Here is a 25603-nt window from a genome sequence, read left to right on the forward strand (position 1 = left end):
CTGGTAATCCCAGCTACTCGGGAGGCTGAGGCAGGAGAATTGCCTGAACCCAGGAAGCGGAGGTTGCGGTGAGCCGAGATCGCGCCATTGCACTCCAGCCTGGGTAAGGGGGAGCGAAACTCCATCTCAAAAAAAAAAAAAAAGATACTGGATTGAGGGTGGCCCTTAAACCTACGTAGTCTGACTCCAGAACCTGTGATCTTCACCGTTGTTTTATTGGTGGGTGAATGGATTGATGAGTGCAGTGAACAAAAGTTGTAACTATCCATTTCACAAACAGCTTTGTGGTTGCAGTGGTGCGATCTCAGCTCCCTGTAACTTCCGCCTCCCAGGTTCAAGTGATTTTCCTGCCTCAGCCTCCCAAGCAGCGACTACTGGCACCCACCGCCACACCCAGATAAATTTTTGTATTTTAATAGAGACAGGGTTTCGCTGTGTTGCTCAGGCTGGTTTCATACTGAGTTCAGGCAATCCGCTTGCCTCACCCTCCCAAAGTGCTAGGATTACAGGCATGAGCCACTGCACCCAGCCAAGCTGGGTCTTTTGAATGGCTATGGAGTATTCAGTGAGGCGGCCCTAGGTGATGTCATAACACCTCTGTTTGTCCAGAAGGCTGTTAGTATACGTGCTATCCTGTTAGAATCCTTGTGCCAAAAATAGAAATAGGAAAGGCAAAGGAGGATATATCCCTAGATTGCCAAAATGGTGATTCAGAATTGCTTGAGATACTGGTTTACTGCCTACAGTCATGTCAAATATGTTATGATGAGCATGTGTCTGGAAGTTTATGGAGCAAAGGTAAGGATTATGGATTGGGGCAGCGTTGCCTCAAGAGCAGAAGGCAGAGACATCAAAAATGGCATTACCAGTCTTAGTATCCTTTTCTAGATATTCCATTGCTGCTTGCAGTAAGTTGAGACTTTCTTTGCAGCGAAGAATGAGGGAAACATTTAAAAGGTAATAACTTTCCCCTCATGTGATCCAGCCTTCTTTAATGCCATGTCATGTGCCAACAAAAGTCTCATATAGCATCAGTGGTACAGGCTCTTGCTCAGGAAATACGTGTAAAAGAGGGGAGGTGCTGGACTTAGGGGATCTGGGGTCTAGTGTTGATTCTGTCACTGTGAGACCTTGAAAGTCACACAAACTAAGTTTCCTCTTGTGGTTTTTTTTCTCCATGGAGTGTAATGGAAATAAGACATGATGTCAGTACGCATGAACAACTGCTTGAACTATGTGTGCTCGTTTAAGCATTAACAGAAAGTGCCTTTGGACAAAAGCTTTGGAGACATGAAACACAGGCCCCAGCTGGATGTGGAAACGGGTGGGGAAGTACATGCCATTTGACAAGTACCTCTCGAAGACAGTTGTGAACAGTCCTCATCGGGTGTGAATCGGGAGGTGGATTGATTGCTAAGGACTTTAGACTTGATAAGGCAGAGCCTTGGAGGCCATTTCAGATAGAAAGTCTTCAAGCATCTGACTACTCTGGTAGGGTTGGAGGGTGGAGGGCCAGGAATACCCCGCCAAGTAAAGTGTGATGCCCGAGAAGGTTCTGAATTCAGGATTCCACCTGGCTCCCTTGTGCCCCGCTGTCTCTCAGGTATGTGGAGTGTTTCTCGGTGCTCACTGCAAGGCCACCCTGAAAAGGCCCGGTGGGTGACTGTCAGGAGCGCAGGAATCTCCTGGCTCCCTACTTCCAAAGTGCCAAGGGCGACAGGGCTGCAGAGAACCCCGGAAGGTGTGCATTGTTTCCACGTTATTTGGAGTTGCCCACTCCGATGGGTTTTTTTTTTTTTTTTACTTCTCGGTCTCCCCCACCAACTGGCTGTGCCTTCTGCCCTGCAGGCACTCAAACATGCTGGGCAGGCCCGCCAGAGGACAGCAGCACTGACGTCCTTCCATCACCTCCTGCCCCTCGTGCCCTCCCCACATGCGATAACCAAATGGAACTTGTTACTTTTTCTTGGGGCTAGCTTTGGTCTCCCATGTTTTCGTTAGCTTGATTTCGTGCCTCTCAAAGCCATTTTCAGAGGCTCTGTGGTACTGGGTGTGGAGCCCTCATCCTGATGCGAGGTCGGGAAGGGGCACGCCCTGGGCATAAACCAGAAGGAAGGGCTGGAGGAGTCCGGGAACCTTGGGATTGAAGTGTGGGCCTCGGTAGTCAAACTGTTTCTCTCCTGGCCTGGGAAGGAAGCAAGGGGTGAGAGGGTGGAAGTGGGGTCCATGCTGAGGAAGGGGTGCAGGTGCCCAACATGATGGCGGTCCCCTCTCTCTATTTGTATCTGGGTGATAGGTACTAAAGAGCCTTTGCAGGGGAGAGAAGTCACACAGGGGAGCCCAGAGCCTGCTTTAATGGGGGAAAGGGGCACATGAGACAGTCCTCACAGTTTGACCAAAAAAACAGTGTGATCATTGTATGGACAGGAGCCTTGGTTGCATTTTGGCCCTGGCAGGGAGAGACACCCTTCTCTTACAGTGTTCCCTGAGTGACCGCCAATCTGCAGCCGTCCAGGGAAGAGAGGGAGGGAGTGAAGAACATGTGTTTTGGACTCTGGGTTTGTTGTCGTTGTTAGAGGCAGGGTCTCACTCTGTGGCCCAGGCTGGAGTGCAGAGGCCTGATCATGGCTCACTGAAGCTTCCACCTCCGCAGCTCAAGCGATCCTCCCACCTGAGCCTCCCAAGTAGCTGGGATTACAGGCTCACACCACCATGCCCATCTCCTTCTAGTTTTTTTCTAGATGAGGAAACTGAGCCACCAAAGATAAGTACTAGCAGTTCATGCGTGTGGCAGAGTCAGATTCAGCCCTGGCCGGACTGATTTCTGCATCCAGGAGGGGAGATAGAAATCTCAGGGTCTCAACCATGTACAAATAACGCACATTCCCAGAACATAGAGCCAGGGACAGTCCCCTCTCAGTTCTCTTCGAAAGGTGGTTCTGGTGCAGCAATTGATAAAGCTGTGTCCCTGAAGGGCTTTTTAGCCCCTGGTGCTTCCTGTAAAACTTGTCCGCTCCCGCTTGACCTGCGGGACTCTGTCCCTTACAGCTGAACACCTGGCCCTGCGGAGAGGACTTGAGGAAACAAGGTATAATAATGTACTTTTTCCCGTCCACAGATGGATCTGTCTGTAGAAACCCTGTTCAGCTTCATGCAGGAGCGCCAGAAAAGATACGCCAAGTACGCTGAGCAGATCCAGAAAGTGAACGAGATGTCCGCCATCCTCCGCCGCATACAGATGGGCATCGACCAGACCGTGCCCCTGCTGGACAGGCTCAATAGCATGCTCCCCGAGGGCGAGCGGCTGGAGCCCTTCAGCATGAAGCCTGACCGCGAGCTTAGGCTGTAGCTGCTTGGGGCCCGGAGCCTGCAACACCCAAACCTTGAGGATGTTTGGAGCCAAAGTCGTATCATCTGACCAGGGCTGGAGTGATAGCGCGAGGCTCTGGTACTCCCTGAAGCGGGTGTGAAGGAGTCCGGCTGGCGTGAAAATCTGACTTTGCCCAACCCTTTTCCTTGATGCAATTTCCCTGTGTGAAAGGAACCAAACCAATTCTCAGTGATAACTGAAGCTGGAACATGTGACTTATTAGGAATTCTTTGACGAACTCTGCATCAAGAGTTATTTTTAGTTTTTTTTTTTTTTTAATTGAGAGTATATAGTATAGTCCAGGTGCTGGAATAAAAATATGGAGACAAGGGGAGAAATATGTTACGAAGCTCTGTGTTCTCAGTGCCTGAGGTGAACTTTCAGTCGGCTCTCCGGCTTAGGTGTTGTAAACATGAAAATCTAATTGAATCTAGGTCTCTGTGTTGTTCCCGTTTCTGCCCTGCCTGTTTCCATCACACCAAGTCCGTATCTGGGGCGCGTCTTCCTGCCCAGGAGGAACACTGGCGTTTTGTTGTCTGCCAGGTTATGGTGTCCCTTAGTCGTCATCAGAAACCGAAGCCTCCCTTTCCACACCCTCATCAGATGCATCTCCACTGATAAACGGTTTCCTTGATGCAGACGTAGTTTAGCTTTCTTTCAACACCGGCAGGATTTCAATTTTTGTAACAAGGTTTTAAGCAGCATGTGGTTTTACTAGCCTAGAAAACGTGTGAGATGAGAAGGCTCTAGACACTGACTGCAGAGATCTCTGATCCCACGGCATTTCTTGAGCCCATTTCATGTGTCCGATATTGTGCCTGGGTTACAAATACGGCCAGAGAGCCTCCGGCCTTCATTTCTGAAAAGAAGAAACTCAAAACGCTGCTGAATTTCCCTGGGAGCTTAGGAAAGGAAGTGATGTGAGTAACAACAGAAGTGCTTCGTGTAGTACTTTGCACACCATAGGTGCTCTGCTTGAAGGAAGGACGGGAGGAGCAAAGAATGGAATGTGGGGAGCACACCTAGGCAGACACCTTGAGACCAAGAGGCAGGGCTGAGGGGAGTCGCTGGGGCCGGGCTGCCATACAGGCCTGCGTCCTGTTCCCCGCGTTCCTCCAAGCCTTGGGAGGTGTGTTTTCGGATGCCAGAAAGAGCTTTCAGTAGATTCACAGGATTAAAATTGATCCACTTAATTTAATGTATCTTGGCTAACCTTGATCTGATTCTAATCTTGCTGCGTTGCTCAGGCTGGAGTGCAGTGGCGCAATCATAGCGCACTGCTGCCTCAAACTCCTGGGCCCCAGGGATCCTCCCGCCTCAGACTCCTGAGTAGCTGGGACTACAGGTGTGTGCCACCAAATCCAGCTAATTAAAAAAAATTCTTTTTTTTTTTTTTTGAGACGGAGTCTCGCACTGCCGCCTGGGCTGGAGTGCAATGGCGTGATCTCGGCTCACTACAACCTCCACCTCCCAGGTTCAAGTGATTCTCCTGCCTCAGCCTCCCAAGTAGCTGAGATTTCAGGTAAAAAAATCTTTTTAAATTTTATATTTTCAAATTTGAAAGAATAATACAATGAATATTCATATTTCTTTCATCTAGATTGACAGGAAGTGGTATTTTTAAGACATCACCCGTCATTGTCTTTCTTCTGAGGTATACAGAACCCAGTTCTGAACACGGGATATGTTTATAACTTCAAAGAATGAAGGGTTGATTGTTTATAGAGCTACAAAAATAGCTCAGGTGCTGTTATCCTCACTGCACTTTTTTTTTTTTTTTTTTTTTTTTTTTNTTTTTTTGAGACCAAGTTTCGCTCTTGTTGCCCAGGCTGGAGTACAGTGGTGCGATCTCGGCTCACCACAACCTCCACCTTCCAGGTTTGAGTGATTCTCCTGCCTCAGCCTCCTGAGTAGCTGGGATTACAGACATGCGCCGCCATGCCCAGCTAATTTTGTATTTTTAGTAGAGACGGGGTTTCTCCGTGTTGGTCAGGGCGGGTCTCGAACTCCCAACCTCAGGCGATCTGCCCGCCTCGGCCTCCCAAAGTGCTGGGATTACAGGCATGAGCCACTGCACCTGGCCCTTACTGTATTAATATAGGTGACACGCGAAAGCACAGAGTGGGAGGCAGTTCAAGCCTGCGACGGCTGAGCTTTTCCAGTGTTGCAGCGGTTAGTGGTTGGCACGGGGCAGAATGGCAGACCCAGCGCGGCACAAACTGCACAGCCAGCCAGCTCTCCAGCAACTGTCTCCTTCTGAGGAAGTTAGATAAAACATGGGGTTAACTTAGATTGGGTCCTGAGTAGGTAGGCGATAGGCTACTTATTACTAGGTGGAAGCAGAGAAGTATGGCAGAAGAGCAATAGGAAAATTCAATATTTTTGCAAAGAATTCTAGTTTAATATTGATGGTGTGTCGTGGTTTTTGCAGTGTTGTCAGCGTGGCTAAACTGAACTGTTTTCCCAGAATTCCCTTCTGTGTTTGCTTCTCTGGTGAGGGCTGGCCACGAGAGAGATTTGCCTGAGGTTTGGAAGTGGATGCAGAGCGATAGCCGTGTGTAGTCACTGAAAGCTGATGTAGGTCAGGCCCTGTTCCATCTCGTGCATGGTTCCATGGATCTCCAGCACTTGTGTGGACAGTTGCTGGGCCCACAGCTCCTCCAGCTCCCACAGAACTCTGCCTTCGCCTTTTCCAAACCCTGGGCCAGGCATGAGGACCAGCTTCTCGGTCTCCAAACGCAAGGATGAAGGCTTGGGGATGAGGAGAGGCCGGCGCGGGCTGTGGTGAGAGGCAGGGGCAGGTCCTGGCTTGTTGCCTGCAAGTCTCGGTTGTCCTTACTCTCCCCCACCGTCCCTCCCGACAGAAACAGCAGAACCGAGACCTTTCCCAGCCCTTGTATTGCTTAAGTCATATCCCTTTACCAGTCCTCTCATTCTACTTCATCCCTAGTTGTTCTTCTCTGATTGAACCTCTGACTGGTAACACGGTGTTACCAGTCCTTTCCCTCTGATGTTTTGCTATTTCCTGATGGAACCTGGCAGTCTGAGTGATTTGTATTTCAAGAAGCAGTTATGCTGGATCTCTTTGTTGGTTAATACCCCATGACCTCTCTGGCCATTATGAGAAATTTCAGGGATAGGAGTTGTGAAAGAGCCCTTGGCTGGATGTTTCTGGCCTTACTCTTTTGGCAAGCCATTTCATTCTCTCAGCCTCAGTTTCCACCTCCCTACAGTGTGAGCTAGTTTGGGTGGGCTCTCAAGGCCCTTCCAGCTCTACATTCCAAGTCTGTGATTCTGATTAAGCTCTTTACTGCAGTGAGCATGTTATCTGTTGTCTCTGAGCAATGGCCCTAGGTCAAGATTAAAATAGATCTGTTTAGTTTAATGTATCTCGGCTAAACTTGATCTGATTCTAATCTTGGTTTGAGACAGGGTCTTGCTCTATTGCTCAGGCTGGAGTGCAGTGGCGCAGTCATAGTGCACTGCTCCCTCAAACTCCTGGGCCCCAGGGATCCTCCTGCCTCAGACTCCTGAGTATTTGGGACTACAGGTGTGTGCCACCAAATCCAGCTAATTTAAAAAAAATTAATTCTGAGCTCGTAAGGTAGAGCTGCTTGTCTTCCATTCAATTATAAATTAGGTGTTTATTGGCTGCTGCTTTCTAGAGCCTGTTTTGTGTATCCAGCGATCTGTTCATTTATGAACACTGTCAAATAGGCCCCTACCTGCAGTCTCCTGGTTTTACTGGTTGAAGTGCAAGGTTGGTAGAAACTGGCCGTCACCCCTTGTATTATGTGTATATAAATTTATAGTAAATGAATTGTGGAGTGTAGCTTTACAGATTTCACATCTTTGTTTCTCTCAAAGTTTTATTCTTAGTAACTGTATATATAGTTTTATAGACTATACACATATAGTCTCCCGTGTCTTAGATAATATCCTTAAAATATATTTTGAACCTAGATACCTACCTAGTGTTCTCTGCACAGAGTAAATATTTGATTAAATGAGTTTCAAGGACTCCATAGCCTGATATAGGAGTACATTCAATAAATGAATTTAGGCTGGGCGCTGTGGTCCATGCCTATAATCCAGCACTTTGGGAGGCTGAGACGGGTGGATCACCTGAGGTCAGGAGTTCAAGACCAGCCTGACCAACATGGTGAAACCCCATCTCTACTAAAAAAATACAAAAATTAGCTGGGCATGGTGGCTGGCACCTGTAATCCCAGCTACTTGGGAGGCTGAGGCAGGAGAATCACTTGAACCTGGGAGGCAGAGGTTGCAGTTAGCTGAGATTGTGCCATTGCACTCCATCCTGGGCAACAAGAAACTCTGTCTCAAAAAAAAAAAAAAAGGAATTGAATCTGGGAGAATTTGCTTTTCGAGTAAAAAAATAAAGTTTGATTTTATGTGTGTATGTGTGCGTATGTATATATGTGTCTGTATCCTGAGTATTTCTTTGTGGCTTCTTCAGACGTATGAAAGAGGTTGGTAACGTTACCCTTACATTATAAGTATTACAAACTCGGTTTTACAAGGTTACGTAAACTAATGGCCCTGGGGCGACTGACAGGTGCCACTTTTGTGTTGATTTGTAGAACTTCCTTAGCTTTGGCATTTCCCCTAGTAAGTCCCAAGGCAAAACTAGGAATTGTCAGAGAGACATGACCAAACATGTATCAAAATTCTAGTGCGATTGGGAACTTGGTCTTCCTGATTTGTTTATACTTCAGCTAAACCCAGATACATAGTGCTCAGCAGAAATTATTCCAAATGTTGATACTCAAGACTGAAAGATGGATTAGGGAGAAGAGAAAACTTTTATTCTTGTGGACTTTTGAGGTATGAAATGTAATTATGAGAGTAGTTTTGCTTTTCTTTCCTCCACCTTGGTCTTCATTCCTTTGTTAAGAACTATATAGTGCCCCTGAGGAGGTGTCATTATTGTTCACTAACTTACCGTAAATCAGGGGTCTCCAACCCCCAGGCCGAAGACCGGTACTCACCTGTGGCATGTTAGGAACTGGGCTGCACAGCAGGAGGTGAATGGTGGGCGAGCAAGTGAAGCTTCGTGTGTGTGTGTGTGTGTGTGTGTGTGTGTGTGTGTGTGTGTGCGTTTTGAGACAAAGTCTTGCTCTGTCGCCCAAGGTGGAGTACAGCAGTGCGATCTCAGCTCACTGCAACCTCTGCCTCCCAGGTTCAAGGATTCTCCTGCCTCAGCCTCCTGGGTAGCTGGGACTACAGGAGCGTGCCATCACACCTGGCTAATTTTTGTATTTTTAGTAGAGATGGGGTTTCACTATCTTGGCCAGGCTGGTCTTGAACTCCTGACCTTGTGATCCACCTGCCTCCACCTCCCAAAGTGCTGAGATTACAGGTGGGGCGTGGCCCCCTGGCCAGCTTCATGTGCATTTATAGCCACTCCCCATCACTCGCATCACTGCCTGAGCTCCACCTCCTGTCAGATCAGTCCCAGCATTAGACTTTCCTAAGAGTGCGAACCCTATTGTGAACTGCATGCGTGTGTGCCCCTTGTGAGAATTTAATGCCTGATGGTGGAAAATAGAACAGTCTCATCCAGAAATCATCCCCCTGCTTCCCTGTCTGTAGAAAACCTGTCTTCTATGAAATGGGTCCCTGGTGCCAAAAAGGTTAGGGACTGCTGTCAAATAATTTAATTTCTTGTGGTTTTTGACACACCAGGCATGTGCCTTCCATTCAAATGCTATGGCTACAGAGGGAAAGGGTAGCCAGATAATTATCTACCTGCTTCAAACCAAAAAGATAAAACAGTTGGCAACTAGCTGGAGTTGCTTGCCAGGATGACCAGCGTTATGCTGGTGTGTGTGTCCATGCCTCAGGAATACTTTCCAGGGCCATCAATGTCAGTGTAAGACATGATGGAATTTACTGATGACCCAATTAATTTTTCTTCACCAATCAAGGCTCATTCCTTGAGGCATGAGTTATGCTGAAAGCCTTTGTGCACCAAGTACTTTCAATCTGGTCTTTGAAATTGTCATAATTCCGACCAAAGAGAACCCAGACATTACTGAATGCTCTTCAAGTTACCTTATTTGCCTATCACGTTGCTTCTACAAGGTCACATCCTGAATTTCCTGTGGGACAGTATTTTCAAACTGATTCTAATGTTTGAGCTGGAACCAAAAGAATGAAACTGTTTTTACATAAATGCATTTTGCTGTCTCTGCAAATAAACTGCAACAATGTGACTGACTTGTAAATATCTTCCAAGACAGTGCTGTAATTTTCCAGTTGATTCTGCAACTTTAAAGATATAACCAAGTAAAATTAGGCTGTTCAAGGATGAATGGTCCCACAGAAGCTAGAAACAGTTTACTTCCTGCTTCCATTTATAGAAGCGGAAGAGTAATATCCACAGATAAAATACATAGACAAATTTTGTTTACTAGGTAATCTAAAACATTCCTGCTTCTCAGAAAAACAAAACCAGAAGAATATTTAAGATAAAGTATAATCCCAGCACTTTGGGAGATCCAGACCATCCTGGCCAACATGGTGAAACCCTGTCTCTACTAAAATTACAAAAATTAGCTGGGTGTGGTGGCGCACGCTTTTAGTCCCAGCTACTCAGGAGGCTGAGGCAGGAGAATCGCTTAAACCTGGGAGAGGTGGAGGTTGCAGTGAGCTGAGATCACGCCACTGTACTCCAGCCTGGGCGACACAGCGAGACTCTGTCTCAAAAAAAAAAAAAAAACACCAGATTTGTCAATGAAGAAAAGAAAGTAACAGTGAATGTTTTCAGGCTAAAAAATTTCCATCAACTGGTCCCAGTATACGCCCCCTACCCTTCACATATTCTCTTTAGACACTCGGCTCTAATTTTGCCATATTTTTCTTCACATCTCCATCTATACCTTCCTAATTTTCCTGCTTAGTTTATTTATTTATTTTATTTGAAATGGAGTTTTGCTTTTGTTGCCCAGGCTGTAGTGCAGTGGCACAATCTCAGCTCACTGCAACCTCTGCCTCCTGGGTTCAAGAAGTTCTCCTGCCTCAGCCTCCCAAGTAGCTGGGATTACAGGCACCCACCACAACACCCAACTAATTTTTGTATTTTTAGTCTCAAAAATTAGGCTGGTCTCAAACCCCTGACTTCAGGTGATCCACCCACCTCAGCTCCCCCCCAAAGTGCTGGAATTACAGGCATGAGCCACCGTGCCCAACCTCCCCTTAGTTTAATTCCTGGTCTAGTTGTAGTTGTCACATCCAAACCAGTCCTCCAACAACAGCCTGCTGAGGCTGGTCAAGGGGCTCTGAGCTCCATAACCGGCCTGACCTTCAGGCCCTTCCAAGATCTTCCATCTTCTTTTTGGAAGCCTCTCACTGAAACAACTGTTCCTTCTGCTACCTCTGTCTCTGGGGGCTGATTTATACTACTTCCTTGTATTCCTGTATCTCACTTCTACCTCTTATTTTCTGCGGGGACCTGGCCAAGACAGTTCTTTTAGTCTAGCTTAGCCCAATGCTTCTTACAAATTTTCTTAAATCTAACTTCAGGTCAACCAGCTTCAGGGGCACCTGTGATTCTTCCTATAGTCATCATTGAATCTGCTTGCACTGCAGCTTTATTCCTTCAATGCCTCATTTTTATGAAACTGATGAGACTAAGCTTCTAGTCTCATAAGTCATCAAATCTAGTGTCATGAGCAGAGAGGTCACTAAGATGTACGTGGCAAGGACAGGGGTTAGATCTTCAACAATTGCCCTTCCTGTTTTTCCTGTTGGAATCGTAACATTGTTAATTGAAATGGACCAAGAGTGTGTAGCTGGCCTTTTTCTTCCTGCCAGGTACTTGTGTGTTCTGGAATCAGTCAGCTAGAAAATATTTCCCAAGTGCCTTAGGCTTCTACACCATAGTGTACACTTCATGTACACAGCAAAGGCGGCTGGCACTTTACTGTTAGCTGATGATCCTGTGTTCCATGCAAATGATAGAACAGAGAATATACCTGATGACAAAACCACTTTATTTTGAGCTAAAATCCTCATTTACGTGAGAAGAACAAGACAGGTTTCACCACTGCCTCCTTTGGCAACTTGGGAGGTGGTATTCCCACCGAGTGTATGGCTGCAAAAATAGGTCTTTTCTCATATTTATGTATAAACAGGTACCAGTTTTGATTTTATTTCATCATTTCATACATTAACATACATGACACATCAAAATGAGAAATGCACAATTTAACCATTCGACAGCTGGCCTTACTTCAAAAGAACACTATATTCATATTAAACATTACAGTCTTTCCATCTAACTTTACACATGTCCTAAGTCATTTTCCAGCATTTCTCACATAGAAGTCTAAGTCTAGTTTTGCTCTTTAAAATCACCATCTATATCACCCTAGTAGATGCCCGGGTTTCCCCGATTACAAGCTGAAGAGAGCCAGCCACCACCCTGCCCAAAGACACCCAAGCAGCTCCAGAGCCTGCCTCCGAGGCTGCCCCTTCACCACGGCAGTCTTGATTCCACGAAATGATTTGACACTAGCGAACCAGCACTGAAGGCTGTAATACGTGACTACATCACAGTTACAGAAGGAAGGGGACCATGGCCAAGAGACGCTCTAAATGACAGAAGCTCATTAAAACCCAGTCCCTCAAACCTCCTGAAACATCTTAGCAAGGAGCTACTGCTTTCATTTCTTAAAAATGTTTTGGATATGACCACATTCCGGAAGTGGTGAACCATGACACATTTGTGTGTGTGTACATAACATCAAAAATTACTGTGTGAAACTTGAGAATGTGATTACATTAGATTTCAATGTATATATAAAAACTAACTCAAATCACTGACCAGCTCTTTCCCAGTATCATAGCAATGTGGCTTACCCTCTTCTGCCTTCACTTTACACCCCATCATGGCACATTATTTGTGCACAGCTAGTGATGTCTGTGCGGCTCATCTTCCCCAGGACCAAGCCAGTCTCTGTTGAGTCATGTCATTCTGTGCTGGTTTTAGAAGTCACCATAGGAAACATGAAGTCACATCCTGGTCAAAAAACTGTCCATTTCTCAAACAGAGAAAAACCTGAGATACAAGGCAGCAACTAGCGACACTTACAGGAAAGGAAAGAACAATGACAACACTCGCCCAGCCCCACCCCCAAAAAGCTGCTATCATGAATTAAGGCTTCAAAAGAGGACCCACACTGTAGCTGACAAAACTCAAGCCAGGAGGAGGTGTGAAAGCAGGTTTGCACTATCACTTACATACTTGTTCCAGTGACGACCTACGTTCAGCCGCCAGGACCAATTCCACACAGTGATTGTAGGCTGAGGGCTGAGGACCCTCGCTCTCACTCCATTTTGATTCGCCCCTTCCACTGAAGACACGCCAGCCAGAGTTTCTGAAAATAGCTTGGCCATGGGCTTTGTACTCTGCTCATAACTGATCAAAATTCAAAATTCAGCAGTCTTCTCAGCTTTCTTAACAGTTTTATTCTGAATATTCCTTGCTCACTAAAGCCTTTCTCAGCCCTACTAGTAAATTCGAAAGTCTGAGGCAATTACAGAAACCACCCCCTCGCATGCCAAGGGGATAAAAGCCATTAAGGAAATAGGTTTCCTGCTTCTCCTCAGCAATTTTTACCTTTCTTAATCTTCTCATAATTTACCTCCCTTGGTAGTTTCCTGTAAAATTCTGCTGTATTGTTACATTTTACCAACTGTATCCATGCAGTGAAGCAGAAATGGCAAAAACATCCACTCTGGCTGAGAACTGGAAGGTGCTGCTGCTCAGCTACTAACCCAAATAAATTCACATTTGGCTTGAAACCAAGTTCATCTTTATTTAAAGGATGGACAATCCCATTTTAAACAATTCTTTGATTTATAAAGAGGGAGGTAGACTCGTTAGCCTCCCAACCTTAGCTTTAACTCATGACGCTGCCAGGTTCCTGGCTGTTCAGCTGAATCCTAGACACTTTCCCTTCTCTTCATAAAGCTGAGAAGAAAAATTAACTACCTCCATCCAGGCCCACTGGAATTTTGTGCATAGAGAGTTTGAATTGGTCTGAAAAGTGTGACTAGCTACCTACCTATTCACAATGCCTAGAAAACGGGCTACCAGATATGGTAGTGGTCAAAGCCCCGACTTTCCTGTCTGAGGTACTGGGTTTGCTCTAAAGTAGACCTTGGCAAGACCCCTAATGGTCCATCCAGCAGAGTGATGCTGTGTCCCTCGGCTGTCAGGTGAGCGTGGGTTTGTGAATCAGCTTTGGAAAGGTTCGTTTCTCTTGGATTTACCACTAGGCTCTGTCCCTAACAGGGTCTACCTACCTGACCCACAAGCTGGCTCAGTCTCAGCGCTAAGGTGTACTATGGAAGGGACCAGACAAAGACTAATATTTGAGATCTCTTAGTAGCACAATGTGAAAATGGTAGAGGATTTTGTCCCCCGACACCAAATACACTTTCTTTTTAAGAACAAGAAGATGTGCAATTCACTGAATAAGATGGTTTCCTCTGTCTAGGGGGGATTCTAGCATCTGCCCTTCCATTTTTGTTGAGAGAAGTATTAGCTGATCTCTCAAATGCAGATGTTAAGAGAGTAACAACTGGGTTGATCCACCTTTTGCTTTTACACCATAGCTCCATTTTCTAAAAATATATATGTATGTACATATATATATTTCAGATTTACAGGGAATTCTTTTGTGAACCAGAAAAAAAATTGTCTATAGAAGTCGCAAGTGTTTTTCTTCTCAGGAGACCTCAATGATTTCCATGCTGCCCGAAAAGCTAGACTGACTGCCCACTTTCCCCAGCTCTTCCCGCGACCTATTCTCTGACATGATGCTCTCTCCAAATTCCATTTGGCAGCTTCTGCGTTTAAACTGCTTTTCAAAGGGGCTCTCTTCATGCCAGCTCCGCCGCGAGTCAGCTCTGTCACTTGGCTTCTGCCGCCTGCGCACAGAATAGACTTGGTCCCCGCAAGTGGGCAGCTGGCTGCAGCTGTAGGCAGAGTAACTGGCACTGCCTCCATAGATGGCTGAGGCAGAGTAGAAGTGTGAGGACTCCGTGGCAAAATACCAGCTGCTGGTCAGGGAAGGGGTAGAGGTCTGGGGGGCCAAGATATCTGAGTGCCAGCCCTTGAGGCCCAGGCCAGCAGACTTCGTGAGGTGCTGCTGGCTGGTGGAAAGGCCAAAAAGGAAGCTGGTATGGTAATTGTCCTCTACGCTCCCACTTCGATGCAACGGAGATAAAAGAGACCTCTGGGTGGTGCCGCTGCTGCCGGTTCTGATCGGGTGCAATCGCTTGCTCTGGCTGTCGGAAGGCCTGGTGGTCGGCGGCTTCTTGGGGATGCTGGCTTCCTCCTTGTCGGGGCTGGTTTCAGGAGTCTGTTCCGATAGTTCCTGAACAGGGGAGAACTGGCATAGCTTGTTGGTCCCATCCAGAGTACTGGAAGGTTTGTAGTATTCCAAAGCATCTTCTGATGAGGAAAAGCCATGTAAGGACGCTGCCATGCTGGCTGAATATGAAACTGATTTGATATCCAGAGAGAAGGAACGCTTGAGCTTATTGCTGTCTTCTAGCCTGTCTGTGGACAGGTGCAGCCCACTGAGTGCCTGTACCAGCGGACTGTCCTCCAACAGCGGCGGCTGCATGCTGGGCATGCTGGTGGGATGCACAGGCCTTTGCCCTGCTGCCTCTGAGGTAGCAGAGTCGGCAGAGGGTGGACTGAGGGGCGTCTCGCTTTTCTGTCCACCCTCTGAGACGGCAGGGACAGGGTCATTTGGCTTCTCCAGGTGCAGCAGCTTGAGTTTGCTCTTTGGCCCTGATGTTCCAGTCTGGTTCTTAATCTTCTTCTCATAGTCCAGGAGTTGGCCCAGAAAATTGAAGTTTGGAGATATAGTAGGTCTTTTTTCTTTCACAAATCTACAGAGAGAGAAAAAAACAAAAACCTGAATTTTACAACTATATCTTTTTTTGTTTGTTTTTGAGGCGAAGTCTTGCTTTGTCACCCAGGCTGGAGTGCAGTGGCGCGATCTCAGATCATGGCAACCTCCGCCTCCTGGGTTCAAACTATTCTCCTGCCTCAGCCTCCTGAGTAGCTGGGACTACAGGCGTGCACCACCACGCCCGGCTAATTTTTATATTAGTAGAGACGGGGTTTCACCATATTGGCCAGGCTGGTCTTGAACACCTGATCTCATGATCCGCCCCCATCGGCCTCCCAAAATGCTGGGATTACAGGTGTGAGCCACTGTGCCTGGCCAACTATACTTTAAGAATATTAAGTGAATAAATGAGATAGGGCATTAACAGGCAGACCTCAAAAACCTCTGAAAGATGATTGGTTTAAAAGTTCAGGGAGATGCCACAAGGTGGAGAATACAAAAGACCTAGGTGTTGGGGAAGCTTTGCACACATCCCTGGAGCATGCCAAAGAGAGGCAGCCAGGCACCAAAGGCCCTAGTTTTTGCTTCCTTATTTTCAAGGGCCAGGGCTCTCAATGCAACTAATAAGAGACGATATGGGGTTTTGTTGGTGGCAGTCTTTTCTTAAGAGACAGGGTCTTGTTCTGTCGCCCAGGCTGGAGTACAGTAGCATACACACAGCTCACTGCAGCCTCAAATTCCTGGGCACATGCAGTCCTCCCACCTCAGCCTCCTGAGTAGCTGAGACTATAGGATCACACGCCTGGCTAATTTTTTGTGTGTGTGTGAGAAAGGGTCTCACTGTGTTGCCCAGGCTGGTCTCAAACTCCTGGGCTCAAGTGATTCTCCCACCTTGGCCTCTCAAAGTGCTGGGATTACAGGTGTGGGCCACCAGGCCTGGCCTAGAGAAGATTACTTATTCATCACCAACGACACCCCGACATACACACACCAGTGCTACTATCAAAAGTACAGTATAGGCCAGGCATGGTGGCTCACGCCTGTAATCCAAGCATTTTGGAGGCCAAGGCGGGTGGATCACCTGAGGTCAGGAGTTCAAGACCAGCCTGACCAACATGGTGAAACCCCATCTTAAAAAAAGAAAAAATTTACAATCACACCAACAGTGTAAAAGTGTTCCTATTTCTCCACATGCTCTCCAGCATCTGTTGTCTCCAGATTTTTTAATGATTGCCATTCGAACTGGCATGAGATGGTATCTCAATGTAGTTTTGATTTGCATTTCTCTGATGACCAGTGACGATGAGCATTTTTTCATGTTTGTTGGCCTCATGTATGTCTTCTTTTGTAAAGTGTCTGTTCTTATCCTTCGCCCACTTTTGAATGGGCTTATTTGTTTTTTTCTTGTAAATCTGTTTTAGTTCTTTGTAGATTCTGGATATCAGCCCTTTGTCAGATGGGTAGATTGCAAAAATTTTTTCCCATTCTGTTGGTTGCCAGTTCACTCTAATGACTGTTTCTTTTGCTGTGCAGAAGCTGTGGAGTTTGATTAGGTCCGATTTGTCTATTTTGGCTGTTGTTGCCAAAGCTTTTGGTGTTTTGGTCATGAAGTCCTTGCCTACGCCTATGTCCTGAATGGTTTTGCCTAGATTTTCTACTTTTACACCGTTGGTGGGAGTGTAAATTAGTTAAACCATTGTGGAAGACAGTGTGGTGATTCCTCAAGCACCTAGAAATAGAAATTCCATTTGACCCAGCAATCCTATTACTGGGTATATATCCAAAGGATTATAAATCGTTCTACTATAAGGACACGTGCACACGAATGTTCATTGCAGCACAGTTTACAACAGCAAAGACCTGAAACCAACCCAAATGCCCATCGACGATAGACTGGACAGGGAAAATGTGGCACATATACACCATGGAATATTATGCAGCCATCAAAAACAATGAGTTCATGTCCTTTGTAGGGACATGGATGAACCTGGAAACCATCATTCTCAGCAAACTGACACAAGAGCAGAAAATCAAACACTGCATGTTCTCACTCATAGGCGGGTGTTGAACAATGAGAACACATGGACACAGGGAGGGAAGCATCACACACTGGGGTCTGTCAGGGGGAAATAGGGGAGGGACAGCATGGGGAGAAATGCCAGATATAGGTGATGGGGAGGAAGGCAGCAAATCACACTGCCATGTGTGTGCCTATGCAACAATCTTGTATGTTCTTCACATACCTAAAATGCAATAAAAACCTAAAATGCAATAAATAAATAAATAAAATATACCATCTAGCACAGGCAAAAAAAGAAAAATTTTAAAATTTAAAAAAGTACAGTATAACAGCCACTCTCCTTCAGTTTCCAATGTCATCCCCTCTCAAAGTCACCAGTCACTTCCCAAGACAGTTCACATTTTAAATTTAATGACAAAAAGAAGATGGTATCAGATGATCAAAGTATCAAAGCAAGACTTCTTTTTATAGTCAGCATGACAGAATAACCAAGACAAAGTGGTCTCTGTGTGCTAAGCACAATGCTTACGCACCAAATCATTATTTAGTATTTAGAACTACCTTTTATCAGGTGGGTGTCATTATCCCCATCATACAACTACACAGAGTCCTTAAGTGGCTACTAAATAATGGTGCTGGATTCAAAACCAGGCTGGTCAAATGTCTGGGTCTATATTTATAACCACCATGTTAAAAACAGATTCATCAAAGGATCAAAACTAATACTAGATGGCTTTCATGTTTCATGGATGATATAAGAATCAGCGATGACAGACAAATTCTTCAGCAGCCCTTGGATACTTTTCAGGTGATGCAGGAGTAGAACTACCCTGCAAATAGGCATTTGAATAAGAAACAAGAAAAACAAAAAATAAACATGGAAATCAAGTAACCTAAAGCAAATTCATAAAAATAGAAATAACTGACTCAACAATAACAAGTATAAATGTAGCGTCCTCATAATGAGACTTCATGATGTGACGTGATATAAGGGTGCCTTTTCTTCTGATTTCTACACGGAGCAAGAGAAGCCTGCACCGGGGCAGAAGAGCTTATGTGGGTGACCGGAGGACTCATCTCCTCCAGGCTCCTGACTTAATGGGAAACTGGGCAGCTCATGTCTGTTTTCCAAACTTTCTAATTTGAGAGAAAAAAAAAAAATCCAGCTGTTAAATCAGGCCTGCTCCATGAGTCTCTATGTTTTTTATTTCTTATCAGATAAAAATGAACCATCTCTACCCGACAAGACATGCAGGGGAATCAGATTAATCAGAGACTGGAGGCAACCCAGTCAAAATCACACACATAACCTGGCCCACTCTAGAATGTAGGAAATTTTACTTAAAGAATGGAGTCTGACAGTTATTTGGTTCATATTTGCATGTAATAGGCTTTTTCTTTCCAGCAATCCAAAGTTTGAAGCAGAACAGAGATCGTGCAGTGAGCATTCTATTAGAGCTTTTCCCCCTCATGCAAATTAAAGCAAAGGATACTTTTACATTTAGGGAAAGGAATAAACTCATGTAACAGGATATTTTTGTTCCTTAAACATAAAAAGTGGCTGAGGATGAAGTGACACATGAGGACAGAATTAATGCTAAATAGTAAAATAGCACAAGACCATTAAAAAATCCACAGTAACCTGTAAAAAGCATGACTAATAATCTCTTTTAATTTGGTTACTCATCCTTATAATTCTTTGTGTTTCAGGTCAAATGAAAAGCCAATCACAGAAGACATTTTCTTGCCCTCACCTGTAAGCTTCATCTAAAGACATGTCCATCCTCTTCATGATGTAGGCGATAGCGATGGTGGCAGAGCGGGAGATCCCAGCCAAACAGTGCACTAGGACACATCCATTGGAGGCTTTTGCTTTCTCTGTATGAGTCAAATTCAAGAAAGGTCACTACTAACAATTGTGGTCAGCAGTGAAATCTTGTTTCCATTTATTTACTCAGTGTCTTCCACCTGAAAACCTCTAAGCAAATCTCATCTGTTTACATCCTATTTATCCTTGCAATATTCTTCTGAGGAGGTAGGGGAGGAGAATTCCCTCACCACTGACATGCAGGACAGCTAGGGTCGAAAACTCTTTGTTAATAAGCAATTTGTTAATAAGCAAGCTATTATTCACGTTTCCTAACTTATGTCAATATTTTCCCCTACTAAGACATGGCTAATGTTTAATCATGTTATCTGACATTTCAAATTTTTCCCTGATTACATAAGAGATATAATTAAAATTTTAAATTATTATTAGAGCCTTGCTCTGTTGCCCAGGCTGGAGTGCAGTGGTGTGATGTCGGCTCATTGCAACCTCCACCTCCTGGATTCAAGCGATTCTCCTGCCTTAGCCTCCGGAGTAGCTGGGATTACAGGTGTGCACCGCCACGCCTGGCTAATTTTTGTATTTTCAGTAGAGGCAGGGTTTCACCAATTTGGGCAGGCTAGTCTCTTAACTCCTGGCCTCAAGTGATCCACCCACCTCAGCCTCCCAAAGTGCTGGGATTACAGAAGTGAGGCATTGTGCCCAGCCTCCCTATTTTTCTTTAGGCAACTTTTCTGTATGCCATAAAATGGCTCAACTTTATTTACTAAATTTTAGAAGAAAACATTGTATATCCTATGAATCAGGTTTACCAGGTCACTTTAATGAGATCCAAGAGAACTTTTATCCCTTCCTTGATACCCAGGAGTTACTGTCTTATTGCATTATCTTAATACCCCACAACACGGTGGAAGGACTCATGGACACTTTGCTAGAACCAAAGGACTGGGGAAATCCAAGCAGTGCTGCCATCTCTCACTGCTGAGGGGCTTAAAAATACATACATGTAGCAGGGGATGAGGTTATTCCACACAGCCTGGAAGCTACTAACATTTTGGCCAGTTCTATGACTGCCTCAATTCTAAATAGTTACATGTGTGCTCAGTCATGAACGTGAATTCTCCCCTTTACATTCTTGGTATATACTACCAAAAGTCTACTGAGCCTTGTGTTAAAATTATTACAATTAACAGATATGCAAAGAATCTTACTTTGGCAACTAAATAATACAAGGCTATTCAGTCTCACTGCCTGTTATAAATATTATAAATTTCTAGTGTTATGATTATATATAGCATAATTATTTATCATATACAAAGCAACACAGAGGTTTTGGGTAGTATATGAATAATCAGGCAGCAAGCAGCTTCCCTTTCTAGATAGGGAAACCGAACACAATAAAACAATTACAAATCAATAACAAGCAACACTCAAAGAATTGTATGCTATACAAATGAGAATGTATAAACTGTGTACGCAGTCTCATGCCTTCCTGTGCCTCCAACGTCCCTTCCTTCTTAGCTATCATGTACCCCATGGTACTCTCAGTGCTTCCTTCCCCTTCTGCCCTGCTGCTAAGAAGCTCAAAGCTAAGGTTTCTACTCTATTTCAGTAAGAAGTTGCAATTCAGATTTTTTTATCAGTTACTTTACCTTTCCTAGCCCCATATTACTTGATTCTTGCTTTTTTAAATCCCATTTTAATGTGTATGTTTGAGAATATGTGTATATTTTGGTCGTAACCTATTATTGAAAACTGCTTCAAATCCTTACTGGAAGTAGGCTGGGTTTGTTTTTGTTTTTTAACGTTGACAGTACTCTCATTAATTTTCATAATTATCTCAAAAACTAGATTATAAGGACCTAGAAGGATCTTGCTTGCTTCTACCAGCATTCCCCTAAGGGATTTAATACTAGGCACATAGTAGGCATTCAGCTGATACTGGCTAACTGATATATATATTTTTGAAAGCCATTTTTATAAAAAATATGAAGAAGGCTGGAAGGAAATAAAACAGTGACAGTAACATGTGTTACGATGTTGAGGTTACAGGTTTCTTTTTCTCTGTTTTTCAAATTTTCTGCAATGTGCTTACGACTGCTTTTACAACCACAACTCTTTTGATGACGTCTTTTAAAAATTAACAAGTGACTAAACTGAAGTTGAGGTTCATAAGCATACATCTTGGGAGACACGAGCTCTAAACTATGTCTTCAAGCAAGAGAATTAATACAGACCTGGAAGAGAGGAGAAGGGAAGTGTGTGCAAGAAAGCCCTGCAGTGGGACTGAGCAGAGTGCTCGGAAAACAGCCTGCCTTGGAGAAGTAACCAGAGAGAAGGTTTCAAAGGTGGGGAGCAGGTGCTGGAGGCTGTTGGAAATGTCAGGCTAAGGGCTACATTTCTTTTTTGAAACAGGATCTCACTCTGTTCACCCAGGCTGGAGTGCCATGGTGTAAACATAGCTCACTGTAACCAAGAACTCCTAGGCTCAAGCGATCCTCCTGCCTTAGCCTCCCAGCTAGGACTATAGGTACACACCACCATCCCTGGCTAATTTTCAAAATTTTTTTGTAGAGACAGGATCTTACTATATTGACCAGGCTGGTGTTAAACTCCTGGCCTCAAGCAATCCTCCTGCCCCTGCTTCCCAAAGTGCTGTGATTACACACGCTGCACCTGGCCAAAGCTACCTTTTTAATGTAGAAAACTAAGGAGGCTCTTCGGGTTTCTGAATAAAGAATAAGAAGGCAATGATGATGAAAACTGGAAATAAGCAGGTGGCCATTACAGAAATTAAGGCTAAAATCTAGGTTAAGAAAGGGCAGAGAGAACTGCAAATGAAAAGGGCCAAGATGCAGTGAGGATGACAAGTTACAAAGGCTAAAAAGAAGTAAGTAATAACTAAGAGGGGTTATAGAATCCAGCTCAAAGGACAGAAAAAGGGAGGAACTTCAGATAACAATTTAAAAAACACTTATTAATATCCAATTTTGAGTCCAGTATTTTTACAAGGTGTTCAATGCACATAACATTATCTATTTTACTTCTTTTTATCTTCTCTTTTTGGTTTTCTTTTTTTCTTTTTTCATTTTACATTATCTATTTTAATCCTTACAATATCCCTATAAGGTAGGTAAATTATCTTCAGTTTCCAGATCAGAAAACTGAAGTGCACGAAAGTTTGAAGTAACTGAACTCAAACCACTTTGCTAACAACCAAGGCAGGCAGGACTCAAATACAGACAGCTTGCCTCCAAAATACATGGTCCTAATCACCTCCCTATGTTGTGTCCATGCAGTTGTGAGTCTGGCATAGGAGAGCAGGAGTCCAGGAGACAGTGAAGAGGAAGCAAGAGGCTATATTCATAGCCAGCCGGGTTTGGGAGCACCTCATGAGTATGCCACAGCACAAACGGGCAAACTCTGTTACTGGCACATTAACTAAAAAGAAAGACAAAGTTCCACATAAACCTGAGTCTGTCCAACAAACCCGGAGACTAACTGCAATCTAATCTAAATAACAAAAGGAAAAAACCCTATGAGTCTATAGGTCACTTAAGGGGGTACATCTTCAAATGACATGCTATGACTAACCATGGCTTAAAACACCATGAAGGAGAAGACTAGCCATTATAGTGAATATGGGCTGAATTCAAAAAGTGGCCTGGAGATTTTGCCTTGAATTACTTGGATGGGATAAGGATGATGGCTCTAATAGGATCAAGCAAATGAAATACTGATACGTATTTGCAGATATTGCAAACAAATTATGTGTTTTGTGTGCATGTGTTTAACCAAACTGCAAAGCAGTTAAAGTTCTTCTCTATGAATGCAAGTGGCATGATGACCCCAATATCTCCCAAGAAAGGAGAAAATAAGTTGGGAGCAAAGTTATTCATATTCTCTCTTCTCTTCTAACTTTTCCTACTAAACTTTCTCTCCTAAAGCCTACACATTGTCATGACTTAAGAAAATCATGTTCTCTTCTAGATAGATTTTGAAATCTCATTTTTAGCTGAAATGAGAGCCAGTGTCTCTGGATCAATGTGATGTGCAATGGGAACATTAACCATAATTGTTTTGTTTTTTTTGAGTTAGAGTCTCATTTTGTCACCAAGGCTGGAGTGCAATGGTGTGGTCTTGGCTCACTGCAACCTCCACCTCCTGGGTTCAAGCAATTCTCCTGCCTCAGCCTCTCAAGTAGTTGAGATTACAAGTGCCTGTCACCATGCCCGGCTAATTTTTATATTTTTAGTAGAGCCAGGGTTTCAACACGTTGGCTAGCCTGGTCGTGAACTCCTGACCCTCAGCCTCCTAAAGTGCTGGGATTACAGGTGTGAGCCACCGTGCCCGGCCAACTGTTATCTTTTAAAGAGGCAAAAACTGAATGATTTTGCTGAATGTTTTCTAAAAGTACAATGTGGGGGGAGGGGTTAACTTGTGGGGGTTTGTTTGCCTTTTTTTTTTTTTTGAGAGATGGAGCTTCACTCTGTCACCCAGGCTAGAGTGCAGTAGTGCAAACTCGGCTCACTGCAACCTCCACCTCCTAGATTCAAGTGATTCTCCTGCCTCAGCTTCCCAAGTAGCTGGGACTACAGGAGTATACCACTGCGCCCAGCTAATTTTTATATTTTTAGTAGAGACGAGGTTTCACTATATGTTAGCCAGGCTGGTCTAGAACTCTTGATCTCAGGTGATCCACCTGCCTTGGCCTCCCAAAGTGCTGGGATTATAGGCAAGAGCCACTGCCCTGGCCGTTTGTGATTATTTTAATGTGAACTAAGTCATTTATCTTCAGATGTTTCACAGAATGAATCCTAATTGACGATGGAACCCTCGGCAACCTGGAAACCTTGAAAAAAGACAAGTGTTTTAGAATTACTCAAAGTTCCAAAAGCATTACCTAGAATACTCCCCTCACAGGTGAAAATTATAGTATGGTGCTTAATATACCTAATTCCACTTTTTTTGTTTTTGAGACAGGGTCTGGCTCTATTGCCCAGGCTGGAGTTCAGTGGCACAATCTCTGCTCACTGCAACCTCCGCCTCCTGGCTCAAGCAGTCCTCCCACCACAGCCTCCTGGACAGCTGGGACCACAGATGCACTGGTAGAGACAGGGTCTTGCTATGTTGCCCAGGCTGGTCTTGAACTCCTGGGTTCAAGTGATTGCTTGGCTCGGCCTCCCCAAAGTGCTGGAATTATAGGCATGAGCCACCATGCCTGGCCAATTCCACTTTTTTAAAGGCACTGGTTCTTTTATTTTTAAAGATGGTAACCAATTCAGAGTATTTAATTATGGATTAAAGTGATCAAACTTACATAACTAAGAGAAAAAAAAATCCTCACATGGAACATCAAGAGTCACACACTGTGGTATGTTGCTCAGGAGCTTGCAGTGTTTCTCCTCTGCTCAGCCACTATCCACTAAAGCCACATTCCAAATACACATCACCTATCATCCAGCAGATCTGAACCCATGGCACCAAAATGCCTCAACAGCACCCAGGAGCCAGAGAAGCTCCAGAACTGAACAGGCCCAGGAAGCAGAACAAAGTATGGCACAGATGAGATCCTGTCATGCATGACCATTGCCAAAGGAATGACGAAATGGGAGTGTATGTGTGTGTGTGTGTATCAAAATTCTATTAGATCAAATACTACCTGAAATTATTGCCATGTGGACCCAGGGTTAGAAATCTTGACATAAAGACTTAAACGTAATGGGATTTGTTTTCACAAGATTTAACTTTTCTCTGTGGAAAACATAGCAACAAGGCAACAGGGAATACTACTGAAGTTTTCCAAAGGCTTGCATAGGATTTGAAAAAGTTGGGGGAAGAATGTAACCCTAAAAGCTTAACTGATTTCCAAATACTTGCAAATACATAATTACAGATCCCGTGAAGCTTAACCTTGGTGGTGTTAAATGTTAGCTAGAATGTCACAAGGTCAGTCCTTAGGGACAGTGTGACACGTGTCACCTTGACCACTAGATGAGTAAGCAGCACCATGTGTTGTTTTCAGACTTGAAATCTCTGAAACAGGCTCCTTTTCTCTAAAGAAAAAAAGGTGGGGGGGTGCTGATGGGGTACACCTACACATGAGACAGTTAATCCAAAGGACCTGTAATATTATTTGAGCTACTTACCAATGAAATCCACTGATTTGTCCAACCACGGCAAAATTTTCTCACAAAAGCTGTCATTCACAGGCACACGCAGGAAATGAGACTCAGGGATAAAGTCAGGCTTTGGACAGGTATTGCTGGCATTTAACACATAACCAATCCCATTCTGCTGCATTAGCTCCTATGGAAAGAAAGAGCAGTTAAAGTGACTAATAATATAGTAAACATGATCATTCTAAAAGAGCGAAGTTTAAAGCAATGATAAAAATACCCAGTTTCCTTGAAATAAAATTCATTCAGATCAGTGAAGTCCAAAACCCAGCAAAAAGACATCAAGAGACAAGTTTAAAGCAAAAAAGAAAA

General features: G+C 44.4%; 2 protein-coding genes across 5 annotated transcripts in view; one reads left to right on the forward strand and one right to left on the reverse strand.

The window, feature by feature from the left end:
• BORCS5 (BLOC-1 related complex subunit 5) overlaps positions 1-3803 on the forward strand; it is a 90492-nt gene extending 86689 nt beyond the window's left edge. For all 3 annotated transcript variants that reach the window (XM_017527978.2, XM_017527969.2, XM_017527986.2), the window contains exon 4: positions 3119-3803. In XM_017527978.2, coding sequence (XP_017383467.1) covers positions 3119-3349 — 231 coding nt within the window. In that variant the 3' untranslated portion in view covers positions 3350-3803. The remainder of the gene's footprint in view (positions 1-3118) is intronic.
• A 7706-nt stretch (positions 3804-11509) lies between these two features.
• Positions 11510-25603, reverse strand: part of DUSP16 (dual specificity phosphatase 16) — a 92666-nt gene continuing 78572 nt past the window's right edge. For both annotated transcript variants that reach the window (XM_017527949.2, XM_017527958.2), the window contains exons 5-7: positions 25262-25421; positions 19039-19162; positions 11510-15301 (exon numbers count right to left, since the gene is read on the reverse strand). In XM_017527949.2, coding sequence (XP_017383438.1) covers positions 14128-15301; positions 19039-19162; positions 25262-25421 — 1458 coding nt within the window. In that variant the 3' untranslated portion in view covers positions 11510-14127. The remainder of the gene's footprint in view (positions 15302-19038; positions 19163-25261; positions 25422-25603) is intronic.

The sequence above is a fragment of the Cebus imitator genome, unplaced genomic scaffold (genome assembly GCF_001604975.1).
Source record: "Cebus imitator isolate Cc_AM_T3 unplaced genomic scaffold, Cebus_imitator-1.0 Scaffold2, whole genome shotgun sequence".
In the NCBI taxonomy this organism is placed as follows: Eukaryota; Metazoa; Chordata; class Mammalia; order Primates; family Cebidae; genus Cebus; species Cebus imitator.